Here is a 21,463-nt window from a genome sequence, read left to right as displayed (position 1 = left end):
GCGAGCTCATTCGGGCGAGGTGAGAAACAAACAGCCCCAAACCCACCACAAGGGACGGGCAGAAACTGTCTCTGTTGTTTCCCAATGTGGAAAACTTCCAGCCCGGGAGGAAAAGGCATGAAATTGAACCTTGATTTCACTATAAATAGGGCTTGCCTTTAATACCCAGCAGTCGCCAGAATTCTTTCATAATGGTTTTCCTACCTCTTGCATTAAACATATTTATCAGAGCTCGGAGTCGCTGAATTAGCGCGCAGGACTAACCAAGGGAAGCCTGATACAGTATACATCAGCCACGTCCCTTGTCAAATGGATGATGTTTGTTGATGAAGTTTTCCCCTTGTGGGTGTGCATGACATGTTGCCTTAGATGCTCTGTCTCGCTTGGAAATTGACTGGCTGCAATAACTGACGGATACTCCACAAAACATAAACTGGTATCATTTTCAAAACTTAACATAGGCATTGCAAGCTACAGACTTAATTTTTTTGGACTCCAGCCCATTTCACCTGACGCGTGAAACGAATGTATAGGGCAGTGTTGTCCAAACTTGGCCACTTTAAGATGAGTGGACTGACTGGGGAATTCTGGGAGTTGAAGTCCACTCATCTTAAAGTGGCCAAGTTTGGACAACACTGGTATAGGGAAAGAGAAAGGGGGAGAATGAGACTACGAGATCCCCTGTCTTTTTACCACAAAAGCGTCAACTTGGCATTTGAAAAGGAAACCTTTTCTATTGCCCCGATTCTGCCAACACACCCGCTTCAAGTGACATAAGCTAATGTTCCTTTCGTTCCCAAGCTTTAGAACCGGCCCCTTGGGAAATTAATCAGCTAAGACAGAGTTGATTAAGTGACCACTTTGCAACTTGCAGCTCGGCTGAAAACAGCATCAGGGCTTTGGGACAGTGTGGCGAAGTTTGGCTTGGCGCGTACCGTCTTCCTTTCACTCTCACGCTGCTCATGGTTCAATTCTTGTGTAAACAAGAGCACTGCTTCCATTAGCAACCCTAGTTAAGCTACCTGCCTTTTCATTCCTGCAAAAAGTGTTTGCTCATGGTAATGGACCATCTTCTCCTGGAGTAAAGATTTATGGTTTCCTAAACAGAGTTTTGTTTGCATAACATGTGAACTGGGGAGGTCCATGTTGTTACCTTGTCGCCCTCACTACTGATGAATAAACCTTTCAAACATTCACATCTCTGACCAACCTGATTTCATAAGTTAATGTCTGATTTCATAAGCTAATGTAATCAGTTTGGCATCTGTAGTCAATCAGGCTCACGTCATCCGTTAAAATCCCACTCAGAGCAACCAATCGATCAACCTTGGTTTACAGTTAATATAAACCCTGGTTTACATACTGCTCTCTCCCTCTGCTGACTTCATGCATCGTTAAATCTGAGGGAGGGAGGGCTGCTTTGAAGCAACACATGTGCCTAGCATTAGCAGAAACGTGCAAGCGTGCCCATTTTTGTAAGAGGATATCGAAAACCCCAACCAAGTAACCACACTTAAAATCTTGTAAGTTACATTCCTCAAGTCTCGTTTGCTGCTCAAGTCAATCAAGCTCCTGCTGAGTAGAGATAAAAGACTTCCTGTTACCTATATCCTGATATAAATTCAAGTTAGACTACTGCATTGTGCAACCTGTGGAGCTGCCCTTGAATACTGTTCAGAATCTGCGCCTGAGACAAGCAACGCTGTTCTAAGATACAGCTCAAAGTCAGTTCGAAGTACTGTACTGTTTGGGTCCTATGCCCTTAATGGAGCTCCTTCTCTTGCCTTGAAAAACTTGCTTGCCCCATAAGGTAAGGGGGACAATGGTCTTAGGGGAATGGACCTACAGCAACCCTTTGACTAATGGGGAGACCCCACACATTTGACAGCATTCCCTGCATTTAAGAAGAATAAGGAAACTATGCTCCAGTTACCTGCCCCCACACTTGAGGCAGAGGTCTTTCCAGGTGGAAAAGTGAGGATCAAATCAGGGATGGTTGCTTTGATGGGCATATAGACAGGAGACTTCCCCACTGGGGAACTTTGAGCCCAAGGATCCCCAGACAGATATTGTGGCCAGGGAGAGACCCAAGAAGGGGCAGCTACAAGGAATCTTCATCCCTCTTTCCTCCTTGAGTGAACATGCAGCTTCAGATGGTAGTAGACCAGAACTGTAGAAGAGGGAGGGGCACCTCCACTTGTCCCCCCCCACCTCGTCTTTTCATCTGAGTCTCATTCATTTCTTTAAAGAGACAATAAGAGCTAATTCGTTTCTTTGGAAAGATGGCTGGATGGAGAGCCAGACAGGCAGATATACCAACTTCCAGTCCATAGCTCTCCCCCAATGTATACTGATGACTGGGGAATACTACCAGCTATTTATTCATTTAATCATTTTCTACAGCCGCCAGCTCAGCACGACTCAGATAAAACTTTTCATAAGCCTACGCACGCTGCCTCTCCTGATTGGGGAGACAGATCCAACGCCACGCTGCACTAGTTTTCCAAGCTCCTGAAGCTACATCACCCCAATTCAGTACAACTCTAGAACCTAATCATCACAACTCATCTTCTTCCAGCTGGCCCAACAGCTGGCGGTGCTGAAATTCGATTGCAGTGTGAACAGGAAAGCAGCAATTGGCAGGATGGCCTGGGTGCCTAGGTGTGAATTGGGACAGGAGAAAACACTTTCATTGGCCGGGTAGATCAATGGGGGTGGGGAACTGGAAGGCAACCATTCTGTCCTTGTGTCCTTCCCTGCTGGTAGATGTTGCCACCAGGATCTTCATCCACCAAGATTCAAGAGCTTTCTTCAAGAACAGCCTCGCTTGAAGAACTTATAGTTATCCCTTCATAGCCTCTTTAATAAGTTCAGTTGATGGTCATGCGATATATGGGTCAACCTGTCACTGCTATTTCAACATGGTCTTTTCCTGGCTCCAAATCCTCCTTGGCCTGCATTCACCCCAGCCAGAAGGATCTCTCTCCCCTTCCTCATATCACAATCAGGTCATGCACACATGCACACAGATGTGCACACTTACACACTATGCATGACTTTCCACCTCAGTGTTAATCTCTTAAACTTCAGGATGGGATCTCCTTGGTAAGTGAATTCAAAGAAACTTGCTCAACCAGTCATAAAACTGCCGGGAGGGGGGCAGCCCAAAGACCAAGGTACCAGTGCAGTCAGCAAACCTTTCAGTGGCCATTTCAGGAAACAGCCTCTATATATCTGATAGGTTAGGGATAAGAAGTTAATTTTCTCTGCATTGCCATCACGGTCCCATCCTGGTTCCTCTTTTCATGACTGAACAGGAAAGCTCACTCCAGACTTCTGGAATTACCAACCAGATGTCCTCCAGAGGTTTTGGACCACAATTCTCCCAATCCCTTGCCACTGGCTGAAGGTAATGGGAATTAAAAGCCCCAAATTTCTGGATACCCTCTGAAAACTCAGCCATGAACATAGAAGGGAGAGGGAATACCATCATCCCCATCGCGATTTTGCCTGTTGCTCAACCCATTTGCGCTGCTCTGAAGCTAAAGCACCCTTAAGGCGACTGCCCTAAACTGCAGTCAGCTTTAGGGGAAGAAAAAGAAAGATTTTTAAAGGAGGATGGAGATCAGTTCCCACCCTCAGAGGGCTGACTGCAACAACAAAGATTCTGGAAAGAGCATCAGAAGTAGTGATATTCTTTAATGCACCAACTGGCTTTATTCCCGTGGATGGGAAGAGATGATGTGTTTTGATGAGTCAGACAACTAAAAAATAGGAGCAGAAAAGGGGCACAGCAAAACAGTTTCCCTCTTCTAATGCAACGCTCCCCGGCCTTACACAGGTCTGGGTCACTGGAGGGGGGGGGCTGTGTTTGACTGATCTCTACCTGGCTAAGCTTTGGCTGCCGCAGCAGAAAAATCTCTCTTAAAATCTTGCATCTTGTCGAGGCCAATCCAAGCAATGCTAAGAGCTGAGCACTGGCTGGAGAGTCTCTAGGACTGCCAGGGACCCCAGAATCTTGCTAGATCAGGCTCAGCAGCTGTCTGGACCCTTAGTGCCAGGGAGCGTATTGGAGTCTTCCCTGTATTCACACCCTCTTCCTCTCTTGCGCACCCTCACTCATGCACACGCAGACCAAGCCATTGAAACAACCCCAAATCACTGAAAGATGGAGGGGGAGAGGGGGCTTCCATCCCCCCATCTTTGGGGCCGCTGTTCTGCCCCTGCTAACCGTTCCTTCCCAACAGCTTTGACCCCGTGGCCATGGCTGGTAAATATACCGTCGGCAGCTGTTCTGACGGGACACCAGCATTAACCAGCAAGCACCATCAGCCCAGCTGCCGATTTCTTATAAGGCACATTTTAACTGTGGTGACAAAAGCAGGGAAAGTTGAAAATCATGGGGGTCCAGGGAGGGTTCCCACTTCTGGCCTGCACCCTCCTCCCCATTAATCCAACTGGAAACCCTGCTGCTCCCCACAATGGGGATGGAGGGCTGGAGTGCCTCTGTCTCCTTCATTTCTCCTGCACATCTGGCCCTCTGAAGTCCTGACTTGCCTCCCCAAATGAACCTCCCAACTGCCCAGCACAAATCTGGCCAGGAAGAAGCTCGCATTGCAAAACTAAAACTCACTCATCTCCCGACTACGTGAGCCCAGCCGAGCAGGGCATGAACTCACCATTAGCTTGGAATCAATTATGATCCGACTGGTTTCCAGAAAGTCATTGTCACTACCAGGGCAAGTCTGATTGTCTAGATCGCTCTTCTTCCTAGAAATTACCTTGTAAACTGGCAGATCTTCCAGTGACCCTTTGGAGCTAATAATTGAATTTGGGAGCCCAGCTGAGCTCTTCCGTAGGGCGAGGGTCGCAGTTGCTGAAGAGCGCTTGCCGGAAGACACACTGTCTTCGCTTCAAGGAACTCCAGCTAAGGAGGCTTCTGGCCTAAACAGATGGACTCCGATTCCCCAAGTCTGTGTCATGCGCTTGAGTTTCCACTACAAAATGCTCCGCTTTATGAAGTTCAGGGAAAGCGTTCTGGCCTCAAACAGAATGCATTTAATTAACAGAAGTGACACCGACCTAGATACAGAGTCTAGGCATCTTTCATCCCTATTAAGCATGAACGAATGGGGTCCAATACAGTTTGAATGTCTGAATTGTTCCGGAACATCAAGCTGAGTTGAATTTAGACATTCAAACTCAGGCCCAATCTATTCAGAGCGATTTGGATGATTAAAACGATGTGTCCATGCAAGAAGGCTTCCAAATCAGTCTCAACTGATTCGTAGCATCACGTATTTACACAGTCTTACTGCAGATGATGTTTATTTATTTGCTAATTTATTTATGAGATTTGTAAAGTCAACCCTCACACAAAGCCAGCTCTTTATGGTTCTATGGAAGGCAAATTTACGGGTACATTGACCTATTCACAGCTATTTTCCACATCCAAGCAATCCAAAGCCATTGTTTGGGGGGGGAAATGGCAGCAACCAATACATTTTACAGGTAGCCCTCGTTTAGTGACCACAATTGGGACCAGCAACTCAGCTGTTAAGCAAAGTGGTCACTAAGTGAAACCGCAACTGTGCTTATGATCTTACTTCAGCTTTCCTTTGCTTTACAGACCTGCAAAGGTCATAAATGCGAGGATTGGTCGTAAAGTTACTTTTTCATCACTGTCATAACTGCGAACAGTTGCTAAATGAGGCAGTCACTAAGCAAGGTCTACCTGTATACAAGTCAAAAAAAACTTTTGCCTTCTCTCACATCATTTATTCTGGTTCATGGGTGACGTACAAAGACAACAGTAAAACCATCACACACGCAAAGCAAGTTTAATTCCAAGGTTCCCTTTGTCGTCATAAAGCTCAAGACCTGAATGCTGACTTTTGTGCCCTTTTTCTTGCTACCATGGAATATTCATGGCCCTGGGGGGGAGGAGGGATTAGACTAAGCTGGCCCTACACTCCGGATTTAATTCTGCATTGCCTCCCCCTCCCCAAATCCAGTGCAGAGCAATCAACCCTTTGGAGCTGTTGTGGATGCTGAGAAAGCTTTCGGAAAGCTGATCCCCCTGCTTAGGTCACCTTAGTTGCAACAAGAACATCTAAGGACACATTACCATAATGTGCAGTACATCATTCATACTGGATTATGAGCTGATCAAAGTGGGGAGGGAGAGCATTATCCTGCCATGTCTGAGATAAGAGAGTTGAAATGACCTGTGAGTTAAATGCACAGATAATCCTCAAACCTTCTGTAAACATGAGAATTTGCTAACCCTGAAAACAGAACTGGGCAACCAAAGTTTTTTTCATTTCCTTCTAAAAAGGGGGAAAAGATGCTGGACTAAGATACTTCCTTGCTGTAACTAGCGATAAGATAGACACACAATGGATAGGAATAATACTGGGTAATTTGCCCCAACCTGGTATCTTCCAGTGGTGTTCAGTTACAATCCCAAGGCCATTTGGAGGGCATCAAGTTGAGGATTTAAATTTATTTATATTTCAAATTTGTCACTGCCCATCTCACCGCAGAGTGACTCTCGGCGGTTTACAGTAAAAAGAATAAATATTAGTTCAAATAAAATAAATATGAATTAAAATACATTATAAAAAGACTTCCTATATAAATAATAAATATCTTGGATTCGGGGAGTGTCTTCAAGGTGCCAGCCACCCCCAGGGTGGGTTATATCCCCTCTCGCCCCACACAAGTTGGCAGAGCCAGATCTTCAGCCCTTTCTGGAAGGCCGGGACAGCTGCTGCCTTAAATGAGGTCAGACCCTTGGTTCACCAAGCCACTCTTGATCCCACTCACATTCGGAGACTCCAGCAGAGGAAGATTGCCTGGAATGATGATTTTTAGCTGGAGATGATTTCTGATTGATTCTTCAAGAGGAGGACTTCCAGCATAATCTGTCTCCCCAACTTTGTGGCCATCAAGGGCTGTAAGATCATGTGCGGGCCAGTCTACTCGTGTCCTCTGGGGGAAAGGCCCTCACTCAACTCAAAGCTGAACAACTGGCTTCAGTTCCTACAGAGATACTATGACCCTATGTGGGGGTTGGACTAGGAGAGACCCAGGATCAAGTCCACCCTCAGTCACAGAAGCTCACTGGGGGACTTGGGGCAGGCCACACTCAGCCCAACCTACCTCAAAGGGCTGTTGTTGGGACAAGCTGGAGAACAGATGTAGGCACCTTGAGCCCCAGGAGGAAAAGCAGGATATAATCTAGCAAAAACTAAAGGATAGGAGTCAGTTTTTTGGACAGGAGATTTGCTTGGAACCATCCAAGGTCTGGCTGACATTTGCCTTGACTTTTACATGAATTCTGAAGTTTTTACTTGCACTGTTTGGTGTTTTTTCCTTACGTGAACTTCTCTTCCTAGAGTTTGACTCCATCAGACGCTACCATTTTTCCTTTAAGGCCCATATACTAACTCATGCGCAAGGTGTCTTACATTCAGCTTCACAAGGAGCTCCACACTGCACAGCAAAGGTGATTCTTTTCCTAAGGAAAGAGGCAACGCAACTCGCTTGAAGAAACACTCTGCATTAGCTTGCAAGCCTCCACGTTATCCCTCACCTTCTCGGTCACTTTCCAAAGCCAGAAAAAGCTTCTGCACGTGATGGAGGATACTAAGGAGAGGCTGCGGAGAAGACCGCTGCTTCCTTTGCAAGAGAACGCCTGGAACTCTCCTTCAATCATTGCAAGTTCTGGGGAGGCCGCAAGCAACGCCAAGCGGGGCTTCTTTCTTCTCACTCTTAGAAGAGAGGGAGACCCGCGGCTGGGCACAGCACTCTCAAGGAGACGATTTCCTTCAGCTTTTGCCCAGGGCCTATCAAATACCCCCCAACGGGAGACTCACCAATGACTCCGCAGAAAGTTGAGCAAGATGATGACAGCTCCGAGGAAGTAACAGGCTACGTAGGGAGAGCGGAAAATGCGGGTGAGTGACCGGGTCTTGTGCTCCCATCTTGCGACCTGAACAGATGAACAAAATCAAAAGGGGTCAAAGAACCAGCTGGATAAATGACCACTTAATGAGGCACTTTTGCCAGCATCCAACATCTCTGCAAGAAAAGAGGAGGCGGAAAAGATCCCAAATTACTAATTTCATCTTTGGACAGGAAACGCAGCCTCATCGGTGGACTGGTAATCCTGCTAATCAATAGTATCTCTATTTGGTCTGGATTTAATTTCAATTTATAGACCCTCCTGTAGTCCTTCATTGATTCTAAACAATGATTCAGAATTTCCACAGCCTTCCCAGAATATGCTCGAAAAGAGAGAGAGAGAACAGAGCATTTGTTAGATGACAAACATCTGTGGATACGTTTCCCCCATTAGTTTCATAAAGATGTTGAAAAACAGGCGATAAAATCAAACCCAGCGGGATACTCCCCCTCCCATCCTCATACCATCTGGAATTATTGGAAAAAAAGATTTGAAACCGCACAATGTCCCCCACCCCAATCCAGGAAGGTGGAGCAAGACTGTAACCACTGATATACTATAGAAAGCTGCCAAGGGGCCCGGCAGAGACACCCCCCCCTCACCAAAGACACATTACTTCCACCATGGACGATCTAGTAAGGCAACCAAACTATTTCTATCCCAAACCAGCCCGAAATGGATCCTAAAACAGGCAGTGTTCATACAAAAGCCTTAACCTGCTTCCCCGGTTCATTTACTTTCTGGGTTCACACAATGGAAAGAACAAATGAAGTAACCCAAAGGCTGGGACCACACAACACATTCAACCAGCCACCTAGAGTTCCTTGTATAGTGAGATGGGCGGCATATATAAATTTGAACAAATAAAGAAATAAATAAATAAAACCATAACGAACACACCAAGCATAAGATGAATCAACTGAAGCATGTTGTGTACACACATCCACTAGACCTTTAACCGGCCAGGTTGAACCATGTTGTGGACACGTTCACCTGAGTTCTTGGACTTGGATCACCGTTACATGGTCAGGAATCTTATTTCACCCCCCACCCCAAAGTGGGACGCTTGCTAAATGGGGTGAAATTTAAAACAATGGGATCTCAGGACCGCTTTCGCCACTGCCAGACCCAGCGTTCCTGAAAGGTAACGATTCCTAGCACCCACTCAACCTGTCCACCTTTATCAGCTGGAAGTCACCAAGGATCAAAACCCACCTTGATCCAAGAATCCTATCCACATCCTAAGCCGCCACGTACATGCATCAAATGTGACCTCGGCATCACATGAGATCTGAAATCGTATTTCATTGGTAAAACTTCCTCTCTTGTGCCTCGTTCTATCATATGGATTTGCATCTTCCCCAGAATGATCAGCTGGTGTTCCCTGTTGAGTGATGGGGAAGAAGACCTCTATCTGAAGCCTTTATTCAAGCCTTTCATGGCCGAACCATGCATGCTGTGTTTGGCTGATTTGGGGAAGGGACTTGTTTATAGAGGAGATATCCACAACGTTCCTCTCCAACTATCACTTAATGACCTACCTAAGGTCTTCCAAAAGACTCCTAGCTTTTCTGGGCTGTTCAGGCATCTCTTGGAAGTTCAAATTAGGTACACAGCAGGACGTCCCACCTTCCTTTCCTGACGGAACTCAGGGCAGGTGGGATTTCAGTATGTCTCCCCAGCTTCACCACGTTGTCTGCTTTGGACCATGGGTTGAGGCCCATTTCTCCACCTCAGTCTACGCCTCTCGTTATTCCCAACATCACCCAAACCTACTTCATACTCTGGAGAAAAGGTTTGGCCCACCCTGTCCTCTCCCTGGCTTGGTCACAGATTTTGTCTGCTAGACAGGCAAGAGAACTGGAGAAGGGCCACATTTCTAGAACATGAGCAAGGGCAGATGTGTGATGCTTCTCTTCTGCTGGTATAAATAGTTTGCAGTTGTAAATTTGATTAAGGGAGGGGGGAGCAGAGAGCGTGCGTCACCAGGCTGCTATAACTGGAGCTCTGGGCACGGGGTGGGGGTGAAGGAATGAGGGTGCAAGCCACAGGACACAATCCACACAGCTGCTGAGTCACAAGCAGGAGCAGAGCCACGCGGAGCAGTGACGGCAGGACGGCAGCAGGGTTAGCCTGCGGTAGCCCAAATCCAGGAGTTGAGTAACACCTTTCCCGACGAACATGTGTTATTTCAAACCATAAAAGGCGTAAGCATGAAAGCTTCTGACTCTGAATAAGGCGCGATCATCAGAAAAGGGGCTACCGGGTTGGCTGAACAGGGCAAATAAAGCAGGTACGCCCTGATGCCCTGGCGCTGGACCGGGAGGGCTGGATGGTGGCAGCCCGAATCAGTTCAGGCTGGACATGCAGCGGGAGGGCAAGCCAGCTTCCCCTTTTCTGGGGCCCAGACGGCATCAGGGCTGTAGCTCCGTATCGCCAAACGCCCGGCAGACCCCAGCTGAAGGCGAGTAAAACCTCCCACGGGCACGGGACCGGCACCCCGGCCTTCCTTTCCCTGGGTCTGTTCCCGCAGAGGCCAGACGGCGCTCCGTCCGTGAGGCTCGAATTCCAGTCCCCGCATTAAACGGGGGGTGGGTCTAGATGCAACCCCTTCCAATTCACAGATTCTGTTACTTTGGCGGATCCGCCCTGAGCGGAGGCCTTCGAAGGCTTTAAGTGGAAAGACGTTGCGGGACCTAGCGATAAACGTTATGACGACACATTACAACGGTCATTCTTTTCTTCTCTTTAGGACCGCCTAAAGCCCTCCCACCCTCACAGCCCTGCGAGGTAGCGTCGGCTGAAGGAGAAAGACTGGCCCAAAGCTTTCAACAATTAAGACGGGACCTGGGACTGCCTGATCCTAGTCTAATCCCCGCAGAACACGTTTTCCCTGGTAAATGAAGAGACCCATTTTCTGGATGGGTGCAATACACTGAACCTTATCTAAGGGGCTGGGTTTGCTCCATAAAAACAAAGCAAAAAAAAAAAGAGGGGGAACCCAAGATTAAACCTGACATGGTTTATCCCACCGCACAAACAGTTCCTTAGCAGCTGGGAAGCCCCAACTCTGCCCCAACGTTTTCTCCTTTCTAAAAAAAAAAAAAAAAGCACGATTTTGAACCGAAGCGTGCGTTGGGCAAAGCATTTTCCCTCTGGCCTTTCATCAGCTTTTGCATTTTAAATGGGGCTAACACGCCGGTGCTTTTGTGCTCTCCTTTCTGGGCCCAGCTGGCCGCCGGTGTCAGTTGAATAGGCTGGAAATGCACCCCCCCCCCGTTTTTTGCACATGCCCCTCCAGCCTTGCCTGGCCGTTCATTCATATGGAGTGTTTGTTCCAGGGGAGCAGATATACGATGCTGCCTCCTCCAGCTGGACGGGTTTTTCAAACGCGTTGCATTTTAATGGAGGCCAACCTCAGCTTTGAAACCCAGCTCCAGTTCTATTTTGCGCCATTCCATTTTTATCTCCAGCTTACCGCAAATATATGGCAGCTGAGTCGGGACCCGGGCACTTATTTCTGATAAGAGTCCTTACCTGCCCCCAGGTACCACTTCTGTTGGGAACAACTTGATCCTAACAGCCAGGATATTTCTACATAGGCTTGTATATTATTTCCTGGTGGATGAGCCCAGGACCAGACAGATATTTCATTCTCCTAGAAAATATATAGAGAGAGATCGATCGATAAACAGTCCCCCCCAGTGAGAAATAAGCAACACTGAAGCGCTCTCTGCCGCAAATCCTGTGTGTGAACGCTTGCAACGCCAGCCTTGCCTTATCTGATGCAACTTGCTTGAAATTGCAGCTGTGGCTGAACAACCGGGAAATTAGGTTCAAACGCAGCTTAATTCAAGGACCTTTGTCCCATAAAAATGGGAGCTGTGCAAATTTTGACTCAAGTTTATCAGCAGGCGAGGCACCATTTGGAACGTCCCCCTCTTCAGACTAGAAGTGAGCAAAGACCAAGAGCTGGAACTCCGAATCTGCATCATCATCATCATCATCACCACCACCACCACACCTTCACCAGGAGAGACATGGGACCCAGACTGGTGAAGACCCATCTCTATTAGCAACATCTCATCTGGTGACCATCTACATCAGTGTTTCTCAACCTTGTTGAGTTTAAGATGGGTGGACTTCAACTCCCGGAATGCCCCAGCCAGCATGGCTGGCTGGGGCATTCTGGGAGTTGAAGTCCACCCATCTTAAACTCATCAAGGTTGAGAAACACTCATCTATGTTATATAACAGCAGGAGTTGAAAAGTTTACACACACACGCTCAACCTAGGCGAGATGATGTAATTCATTTCCGTTTCCATGTAACACCTTCCTTGAAGATTGATTCGCCCTCCTTCCACGCCAAAGGAAGCACCACGTAGCTTTCTCCTGTGGCTCCCACCACGAAGGAAGAGCAAACGAATACAAAACAGCCACCGTGATTTGGGCATGCAAAACTCTGCATTTTTCAGTAGCCCCCAAAAGCTAACTGAATGGCAACTGAAATGTGGATGGTTTCTTTTGAGGCCTATGTTATTCCCCACACTGTGAGGAGGAGATGGAGCTGTTCAGCCCACAAAGACTAAAAGCTTGTCCTCAAGCCATTCTGATTCTTTCTGTTCATCCTGGTCCTTTGCTGCTCCTGGCTGGATCCATTCCTTCCGTTGGAGGAAACCATTTTTCCTGAACAAGTTAGTAGCCAGCTCTAACAGCAGCTCTGGAACACCTATTTCGCTTGAATGTGATATACAAGGCATAGCCTTAGTTCATGCATGGAACAAAAAAGAACATATCTGGCCATTGTTCTGCATGAAATATACGCCTATGAACATGTCCCAAAACATAGAGCAATGTCCTTTTTCTGGATCAAACCAAAAAGTGCGTTTAGTTCAACATTATTTGGCATAATGGCCAACTCAGGACTTTCAAGATGTTCATGAACAAGACTTGAGAACAACCAGTTTCTGCTATAGTTGGTCTTCTCTAGAAACTGGTTCTTCTCGGCTGCATTCTTCTGCTCAATGTGGAGAAATTCTTCCTGGTCTTTATAGCAAGTAAATCGTTTGTGGACCCCCATCTCAAAGGGCAGCAGGTCCTCAGGAAAGTCATCTAACTGTTCTTTTTGAAGCAAGCACTAGAGGTGGAAGATGGAGTGAGTTTGGGCACGGAACTCCAGAATGTCTCTCCGCTAGGCTGAAGTTATGAGCAAGTTCTCTCACACGATTACGCAATGGATCATTAGCACGATTTCCAGCAGATTCCAATTTCGCTCTTGGAAAGTGAAAAGCAACTCAGCAGAAATTAGACCCCAAAATGTCTGGAAACTGTCAAAGGGGCATTTTTTGTTTTTGCCATTTCACCAAGCCTTGTGCCATTTCAAGGGAGGCTGGAAGAGAGGAGCTTTCACAGAAACAGGCACATTGTAGGGACAGGCAACGGGAAGGATGGAGAGAAAACGGGTCACGCTTTGGACTAAAGGCCTGGTCTTCCACAGTAGCAGAGCAACAATGACACAGATGAATGGGAAGAGCAAAGAAGGAGCTGGAAGTCCTTCAAGGATGAAAAAGGGCATCAATTACTGGGACGCTGGCTAGAAAATCTATTCTGGTTCATGCCCCATTACTCAGCCAGCCATCCCTCCTGATAAAATGGATCTCCATCTCAGAACTGGGAAGGTGCGCCTGTATCAGCATCAACTGGAGTAGAAAAGAGCAAAGCCGACTGTAATCAGCATTTTGCCTTCTTAGATTAATTCTGCTGGGAGGGAGACGCAGGAGACCATGATACGGTGCATGGGTGAGGGGGTCAGGCCGCTGACTGGGCACTAGGTCTAACCTCGTAGGCTGGAAAAGTTTCCAATTCCAGTTTACATTCCGCAGTGTAAAAATCCTATTTTTCAGCAGGGGAACCCTGAGGTGGAATGAGATCATTGAGAAGCAGTCCGTTTATTAAGCAATCAAGAGCCAGAAATCGTGCCAAGATCCAGGGCCAAGGACACCCAGAGATGTATTAATGGTGCAGAGCCAATAGCTCCCCATCTTACAAATTCCTAAGATCACGGCCCAGCAAGCAGAGTCAGCAAAACCTGTCATTCCACAGAGTCCAAGAAAGATGACAAGGCTTACAACAGCATCTCTGTGCGAGGAGGCTTCTCCTTCAGCCTCACTTACCCATTTGCTGCCAAAGATATTCCCAAATCGGGAGGGTGGGAAGGAGGCAGGAAGACTGGCTTGGAACGACATTCACCACCACAATCTCTGTGGACAACCAGCACCCCACTTTTCTGTTTCACTGGGAACCTTCTCCCTAATGTTCTTGACTGAAGAACAAGGGCTACGGAGCTTCCTTCGCATCTAACTTAAACAAGGCCATTTCCAAAGGAGGAGGGGAGGAGAGGGAGGGGGAGAACCATCAGCGACACCCCCCCATCTGGAGAGAGGAGGAGGAGGAGGAGACTTCTAATCACAAATATGATGATTTTATGCTGCTCAGCCTGCCAGAAGCATGGGAAAAGGAAGGTTTTTAAGGCCACTTAGAGCAGAAAAGAAATCCACAGGCCACCCTCAGACACTATGCAGAAACAGGAATGCTGATAGCCTAAAAAATTGGAAGAGCCCATCACAATAAAGAGGGTAATTTCTGTCACAGCTTCCCAAATGACTCTTGATCCATTTGCCTTCCCCCTAGGGACAAATCCCACTGATGTGACATCTTCATCTTGGATCATCCCCATCATCTCAGCTGGGCCCAGGTGATTTTTCCCCCTCGCTCTTTAAAAGCATGAGCTAATTCATATATACCCAGTGTGCAAGCACAAAGCTTTCAGATCCAGATACGACCTCAGATTAACTCATGGTTGCGCACCGATCAGTGTTAGGAATGCCCCATGGTGGGTTCAGCGAAAGAGATCCGTGGGAAGGACTTCTAGGTAGTCTAGGGAGAAATGAGGATCAGATTGGAAAATATGGTCCGGCAGAGGCACAAAAACCATTTAAAGAAAAGCATCTGTCACCCTATTGTACCCCGAGGTTGTGTGCAAAGCTTTAGGGGAGAAGAGCAGAATGAAAAAGAGGCCCACAGGGAGAAGTCTTGGAGGTCACCCCATTTATTCTTTCAAAGTCACTGGAAGGAGCTAACACTTAAGATTCCATCTTCTAGTTTTGTTCTGTTTTGATCAAAACAGGAATGACCATGACCAGGTTCCAGCAGACCCACCTCCAAGGGCATTTCAACAGGGTGGTGTAGCGTAAGGTGGGAATCCAGCCTGAACTCCATTTCATGGTCACCCCAAACTATATCCCGTCTTCCCAGGGACCGGTTCTGCGGCTCCCCTCTTGCTCGCTCGCTTGCCCACGATGGCGCAACCAGTTTAAACCAGCTTCTCTGATGGCATATTTTAATTTTCAGGCCTGCTGATTTTAATTCAGTGGCTGTTTTGCAGCTTGTTTGCTTGTTCCAAATAATCCTGCATTTTAAAATGCAGTTTTCCACTTCTATTGCTTCGCACAGCGCTCATGTTCGGAAAGGGCTAAGACGTAAACGGCAGGTTTGGAAACCGTTCTGGGTCCCGATGGGATACAGGGCATCCAGGCAAGAGTTTTCTGAAGGCTGCTGTGTCTCTCAAAGGAGGACACAGCCTCCATTGTGACTTTTCTGACCCGTCCAGGGGAGCCTCCTGACCTCTACCCCAATCCTTGGCAACGACCCTCTCTGGCCTAAAGGAGCGAGAAGAATCATCTGGCCCCACCATGCAAAAGCAATGATGATTCTAATGTGCCTTAAAGTTGGGTCGACCCTCCTCCCGGCTGGGTGCATTTGCCCCCCCCCACAGCCTGACTCCATCGCCAGCAAGAGAAGAGGGAGGAAAAAAGCAGCGGGGACATGATTTTAATCGCTAGCGGAAACTGCAAGGAAGGGTAGAAGAGGACGGCAGGAGCCCAGGAGCCGGAGCAGAACAGAACAAAGGGGGGGGGGGAGGAACACGCTGCTAATTACTTTGTACAAGCCAGCAATTAAGAGAAGCCACTATTTGCATGCGAACTCTAATGAGCATCTTTAGGAGCTGCCCGACGTGTGCCTGGATCACCCTGGAACATTCAAGGTGTCTCCACAGTGAGGGAGCGCTGCGCAATTGTCAATAAACCCCACCACCAATTAGCCCACGTTAATTAGGCTGCTTAAACAGTGTTCAACTCGCTGCTAACAGCGAGCTAAGTTCATGCCATTACTTCCTGCAAGCGCGCTGGAGAGAAAGTGCAGCTGCACGAATTTTCCCCGGCGGACAATCTCTCCTTTCGGGTCGAATCATCCCAAAGAGAGGCTGCAGAATCGGAGGCTGATGGCCACCGGGGTTCGAGCCTCGTCGAGGCCGCGCTTCCCAAAACAGCAGCTACATCCCCGAGGGTAACACGGACGCAAGATTCTGCTTCCTAAGAGCGCCAGGGTTCTGCTTTGTTTTGTTCTGAACTTAAAGAGAAAAAAGAGAATTCTCGCCCCTCTTGGAATGGGTTTACGCTCGAGGGTTCTTGAACTTTGCACAACCCTTGGAAACTCACGGGAGCTCAGGCCGAGGTGCTAACGCCCACAGGGTTCTCTGTCCTTTCTCAAGGCAGCAAGACAAAATGAAAGACATTTGACAACAGGGCAGACCTGAAATCGTGCATTTTAGAGAAAACCAAGCACGGTTTTCATCCGTTACAAACCCAACGGGGCTGGTTCGCAACGTTTTTGAACGTGGTTTTCTAAGAAGCCTAGACAGCCGGTCAAAACTCTCAGCCGGGGGGGGGAGTGTGGGAGTTTGGTTGATATGCTGCAGCTTCTTTTATCATGATTTGTAGAATAAACCACAAATGGCTGCATTTCCTACATTGCTGAATTTCCCAAGGGATGGAGAAGGGAATCCGCCCCTCCAAATGACATTTCCATTATTTGAGCCAAAAAGGACTGCAAGTCCTTCCTTTAATGCCTCCATGAGCTTTTCTTACAGGTCATTCTCGTTTAGCAGCAGCCTCGTTTCGCAACCATGCACAGTGACGATGGGGATGAAAAAGCCACTTTGTGGCCAGTCCTCGTATTAATGATTTTCGCAGGTCTGTAAAGCAAAGGAAAGCTGAAGGAAGATCAGCAGCACGGTGGCAGTGTCCCTTAGCATCCGCTTCACTTAACGACTGAGTTGCTGGTCCGAACAGTGGTCGCTGAACGAGGACAACCTGTAATTTCTGATGTTCAGAGGAGGTTAGGCCCTTCTTAGATTAAAAAAAAGAAGAATATAAACAAATACTGGGTAGCAAGATCGGCTTTCTGCCAATCCAGGTAAACACTATTAGAGAGATGAATTCCTTATCAAGAGATGCGATCACACAAGGCTTTAGCCAGGAGGGCTCCTGGAGACATAATCTTCAGAGACAGGTGGAAGGGCCGCCGAAAGCAAGAAACCTCTCAACCTCACGGAACCGGGACTCTTCATTGGCTGCGTTTTTCAAACCGCTCCTTCCCCTTCCCCTGAGTCCTGAGGATAAGGAAGCAATTCTGCCTAATTGATTTCCTCTGGCAGAAGAAGGTGGTGTATTAATTTGGAGGCTGATAAGGAAAGCCTCTTGCAAAACAAACCTCGTCCGCAGCGGGGCCGGCCAGCAGCGCTCCTGCTCCCTTTCAGCAAGGCAGGGGTGGCCCCAAGCGACCTCGGTCTCACCAGAGCCACTTCGCTCTCCCCCCCACCCCAGTCCCCAAAGCCGGCAGCCACGGCCCAGAGCAAAAGCCCGCCAGCGGGATGCCCAAGCCTTGCAGCAGCAAGGGAGTCGTCTGCAGGTCGTGCGAATGCCCACCAATCCCACCCCCTCCCCTGCTGGGGAAAGCCCTAGTTCCCCAGTTCATAGATGCTGGCTTGAGGGGTTGTGCCAACCCCATCGATGGTGGATTGTTTGATGCAACCAGCCAGGATTTGCATTATGCAATGCAGCAAATCAAGGCTCGAGTTGGATTCAGCCTGCTTTGCTGCAGTTCACGAGGATTAGAACCCACCGCGCGGAAACCCAAACTTCCGACGTTCATCTCCTCTCCGGGTGCAGAAAAACTCCTCCAAGGTCTGATCCTCCAGTTATGGCAGGCAACAGCCAGAGCTCACGGCAAGCATCTCTGATTTGAACTCAGAAGGCCCCACCCCAAATCCTGGGCATCACCTGCCAGGGTGGAGGGGGCAAAGCAGCTGATGCCATCCACACCAACCATGCCGGGTCAAGGGTTCAAATCTGCACCCTCGGACCCAGAGAAAGGCGCAATTCACAGAAGCTGGTCTCCTAGGCCATCTTTGTTCTCTTGTTTTGTGCTGGTTTGGCCTTCTTGTGTGGTTCGTAGTTTTTAAATGTATTTAACCGCTGTAAATTGCCAGAGTCGCCGGGCAGCAGGCAGCATATAAATAAATGATGATGATGATGCAGCTTCAAGTCAGGGCAGCAGCGCCTGAGGAAGAATGCAATACCTCCCCCCCCATCCGCTGGCCTCCCCGTTTTCCCCTCTTAATTGCATGGCTTAGATTCAGACGCAGCCACTTTTCTTAATTGCACCAATGGGCCAACTAGTTCGTCCCACTGTTAGGGCCCCGCGGATACAAATCCACCCGGTGTGGTTGTTTGTTCTCCCTCGTCCATCTCTATAAAGCTGACACTGCTCCCCATCTAATCCTCTGTCCCTTAATTAAAACCTGCCATATCCTGACTCAATGGGTAAATAACGAAGAATGTTATCCGGGACAGCAAGGGATGTGCTAAATGAAGAATCAATCCAGTCTGCACCACTGTGCTGGACCCAGTGTTTCCCTTCCCTCTGACTGGCCCTCACGTTGCAAACAAAGCTTTTTTACAAGGGTGGAGCGAGGAACAGAATGGAAGTGGAAGGGAGCAATGCTTTACACGAGCACGGTTTTGCAGAGTTGTGTTTTAGAACAGATGGAACTGGGAAGGCATTTTCTTTCATCAAATGGGCACGATGCTTTGCAGTGGTCTGACTCATCAGGGGGAAAGGGACCTGTTGGGGGGCCTTCAAAACCTTCCTATTCCCCAGACCTTAAACCAGACTTTAAATTAAGCCTAGCCTGAAGCTGGCATGATTTCTTTCCTTTTATGGAAGGTAACGGAAGGACCTTTCTCTTTTAGCCAGAAAGCTTCAAAAAGCAAAAGAAGAAAGAAATGCACCAAGATGTATGTCTTGGCCCTCCAGCTTGGCATTCTCTCCGTTTCCATTCCACTAATAGGACAATCCAGCCAAGTGCCCCCCCCCAGTCGCTAAGAAAGAGCACCTTTCGCCAGCAGAGAGCCAGCTGTTCCAAGGCAATCCCCTCGCCCTCCCATTCAGCGAGTACACCAAAATCAATAGCACTTAAAAAACAAACACGAATTACAGAAGAGGAGGCGAGCATCTGATGGACTACAGAATATGAACCCATCATCAGTAGGGAAAACAAGCAAGTTGTAAGATTAATGCCCATTGCTTTGCCTGGGTGTTGCTATTGCTAACGAGAGGTCCACCCAAACCTTCTCAAGTCCTGGAAAAAATAGGGAAGGGGAATCTGCTTTGGCCCTTAATTCGATCCCACCCAAGCTGGCCGCTGGGTCTCCTTGTGCCTAAGAGGGCTTCCTGCCTCAGCTGAGCTTAGCTTCCTTCAAGCGAAGCATCGTCTGGGATTGTCTTCTCCTCTGGTCCAGGTGCCTGGCTGGATCAACAGCTTCCCAGCTCAGCTCAGCCAGATCTCATGACTGCTCTAAAGACCATGGCTGGCTTCACATGTGGTACTAAGCTATGGTTTAAGCCATGAACAGGGGCTTGTTCATTAGCCACAAATGGATGCATCTGCACCACATGCTGCACTATAAAGCCTGGGTTTGAAACCGCAATGGCTGCATTTTTGCAACACACTAATCTAAAGCCACGCGAAGCATACAACGGTGTAACATGCCATCAGGTGGCCCTCTGATCCACCCTTCCATCCTAGCATGCAGATGTCCCAATTCTGCAAGCCTGTGACTGCTAAAACTGATGACCATGAAATGTCCTCTGGATGGTTAACCAGGAATTGAGGTTATCACCTTGTGAATTCCCTTCCTGGGAGAGGTTCTCAAGGAACACATATTGTTGGGAATGCTGGATTCTTCCCAAGAACAGAGGGCCCTTTCTCTTCAAAATCCTTCGCCAACATGTCCCACCATCCATTCATCGCTTTGTGGGAGAAACTCACCAGGAACGTGCTAGATTCCTGACTGAACTAAGTTCTAAATGCTTATATCCGAGATGTTAAATCAGAGGAGGAAACCAAGCAAGGAGAGATGATTTGTTTCTCATCAACTTCTCCATTGCACATCTTCTTCACTTGTATTCACACAGATCCACAGAGATCCCAGTCTTGGGCTTTATGACTGGACTACTGCTACCATCATTCCCTGCGTGGTCATTGGGGGTGCTGCCTGAGAATGATGGAAGTACCCACACTAGATGCCACGTGGTCCAGAAGCCACGCAGGGGAATTAGGTTGCTCCTTCAGCGCCCCCTGCTGCTGAGTTTTAGAAAGGAGACAAAGATGAACACTGGTGAGCAGGTAATTTTTGATGGATCAGACCAAAGGTCCACCTAGCTTAGCATCTTTCCTCCCAGGAGGGCCACCAGTCATATGCCTCCGAGGAGTCTATCAGCAATGCCTGAAGCTAACCTCTCTCTCACATGTTCTCCTGGTATTCAGAAATACAGGGACAGCCGGTGGAGCACTAAAAAGATAAGAAAAATCCTATGGGTTTAACGCATATTTTCAACTGATGTCAGGGTATCGGTGGCCCTTTTTCAGCTGTTATAAAGGGTTTACAAGTCTTCCAAGTTGCCTGGTCTTTGGCCGCTGTCATTATCTCTCTCCAAAATGCTCTGGAAACCACGAGATACCCACGGCGTTCTGGAAATTGGGTCAGGGGCAAGAGAGGAAGAGCTTTAAAAAGGGGGGCTGCACAGAGCAGAAGCAGAAAGCCCCCTCCCTGAGTAAGCTTCCAAATATTGCCTCCCGGCTGAAATCAAACAATGAATTCCAGCACGCTCCCCCCAGCCCCAGCCCCAATTTGTTCCTTGCAAATAGGACACGGAACCTGGAGGAGGTGTTTCCGCTTAGCCCTAAAAGTGACGCATCACTCCCAGTCCAGCCACACACAACACCCCTCAAGTTCTCTGACCCAGTTCCCAGCGCCTTTGTGTAACACAGCCCCAGGGAGTCATTAGATACCTAAATTTAGCTATTCCTACCGTTTTTGTCCTGCTTTGCCAGGTGTTAGACTTCTGTGTTAGTTTACTCACCCCTTTGTCACTTTGCGGCTGGCAGGAGAACACAGCATGGGCAATCAATGCTTTCTGGTCTAGAAAGAAAATCTCCATGACCACCATTCCTCTCGCCCAGTTTCAACACTCAGTTCTCCTCGGTCATGAAAAACAGCATTAAAAAGACCCCAACAAACCAGGCTCAG

The 21,463-nt window shown here is 48.1% G+C and overlaps 1 protein-coding gene across 4 annotated transcripts in view; it reads right to left on the bottom strand.

The window, feature by feature from the left end:
- PEMT (phosphatidylethanolamine N-methyltransferase) overlaps nt 1-21,463 on the bottom strand; it is a 49,908-nt gene that overhangs the window by 22,212 nt on the left and 6,233 nt on the right. For all 4 annotated transcript variants that reach the window (XM_007433649.4, XM_088147935.1, XM_088147934.1 and 1 more), the window contains one exon: nt 7,881-7,996. In XM_007433649.4, coding sequence (XP_007433711.1) covers nt 7,881-7,996 — 116 coding nt within the window. The remainder of the gene's footprint in view (nt 1-7,880; nt 7,997-21,463) is intronic.

Source organism: Python bivittatus, unplaced genomic scaffold (assembly GCF_059951505.1).
Source record: "Python bivittatus isolate LINGU-HERP-01145 unplaced genomic scaffold, Pbiv_v1 ctg000560_np1212, whole genome shotgun sequence".
Taxonomy (NCBI): Eukaryota; Metazoa; Chordata; class Lepidosauria; order Squamata; family Pythonidae; genus Python; species Python bivittatus.
This window is presented reverse-complemented; position numbering and strand designations above follow the sequence as displayed.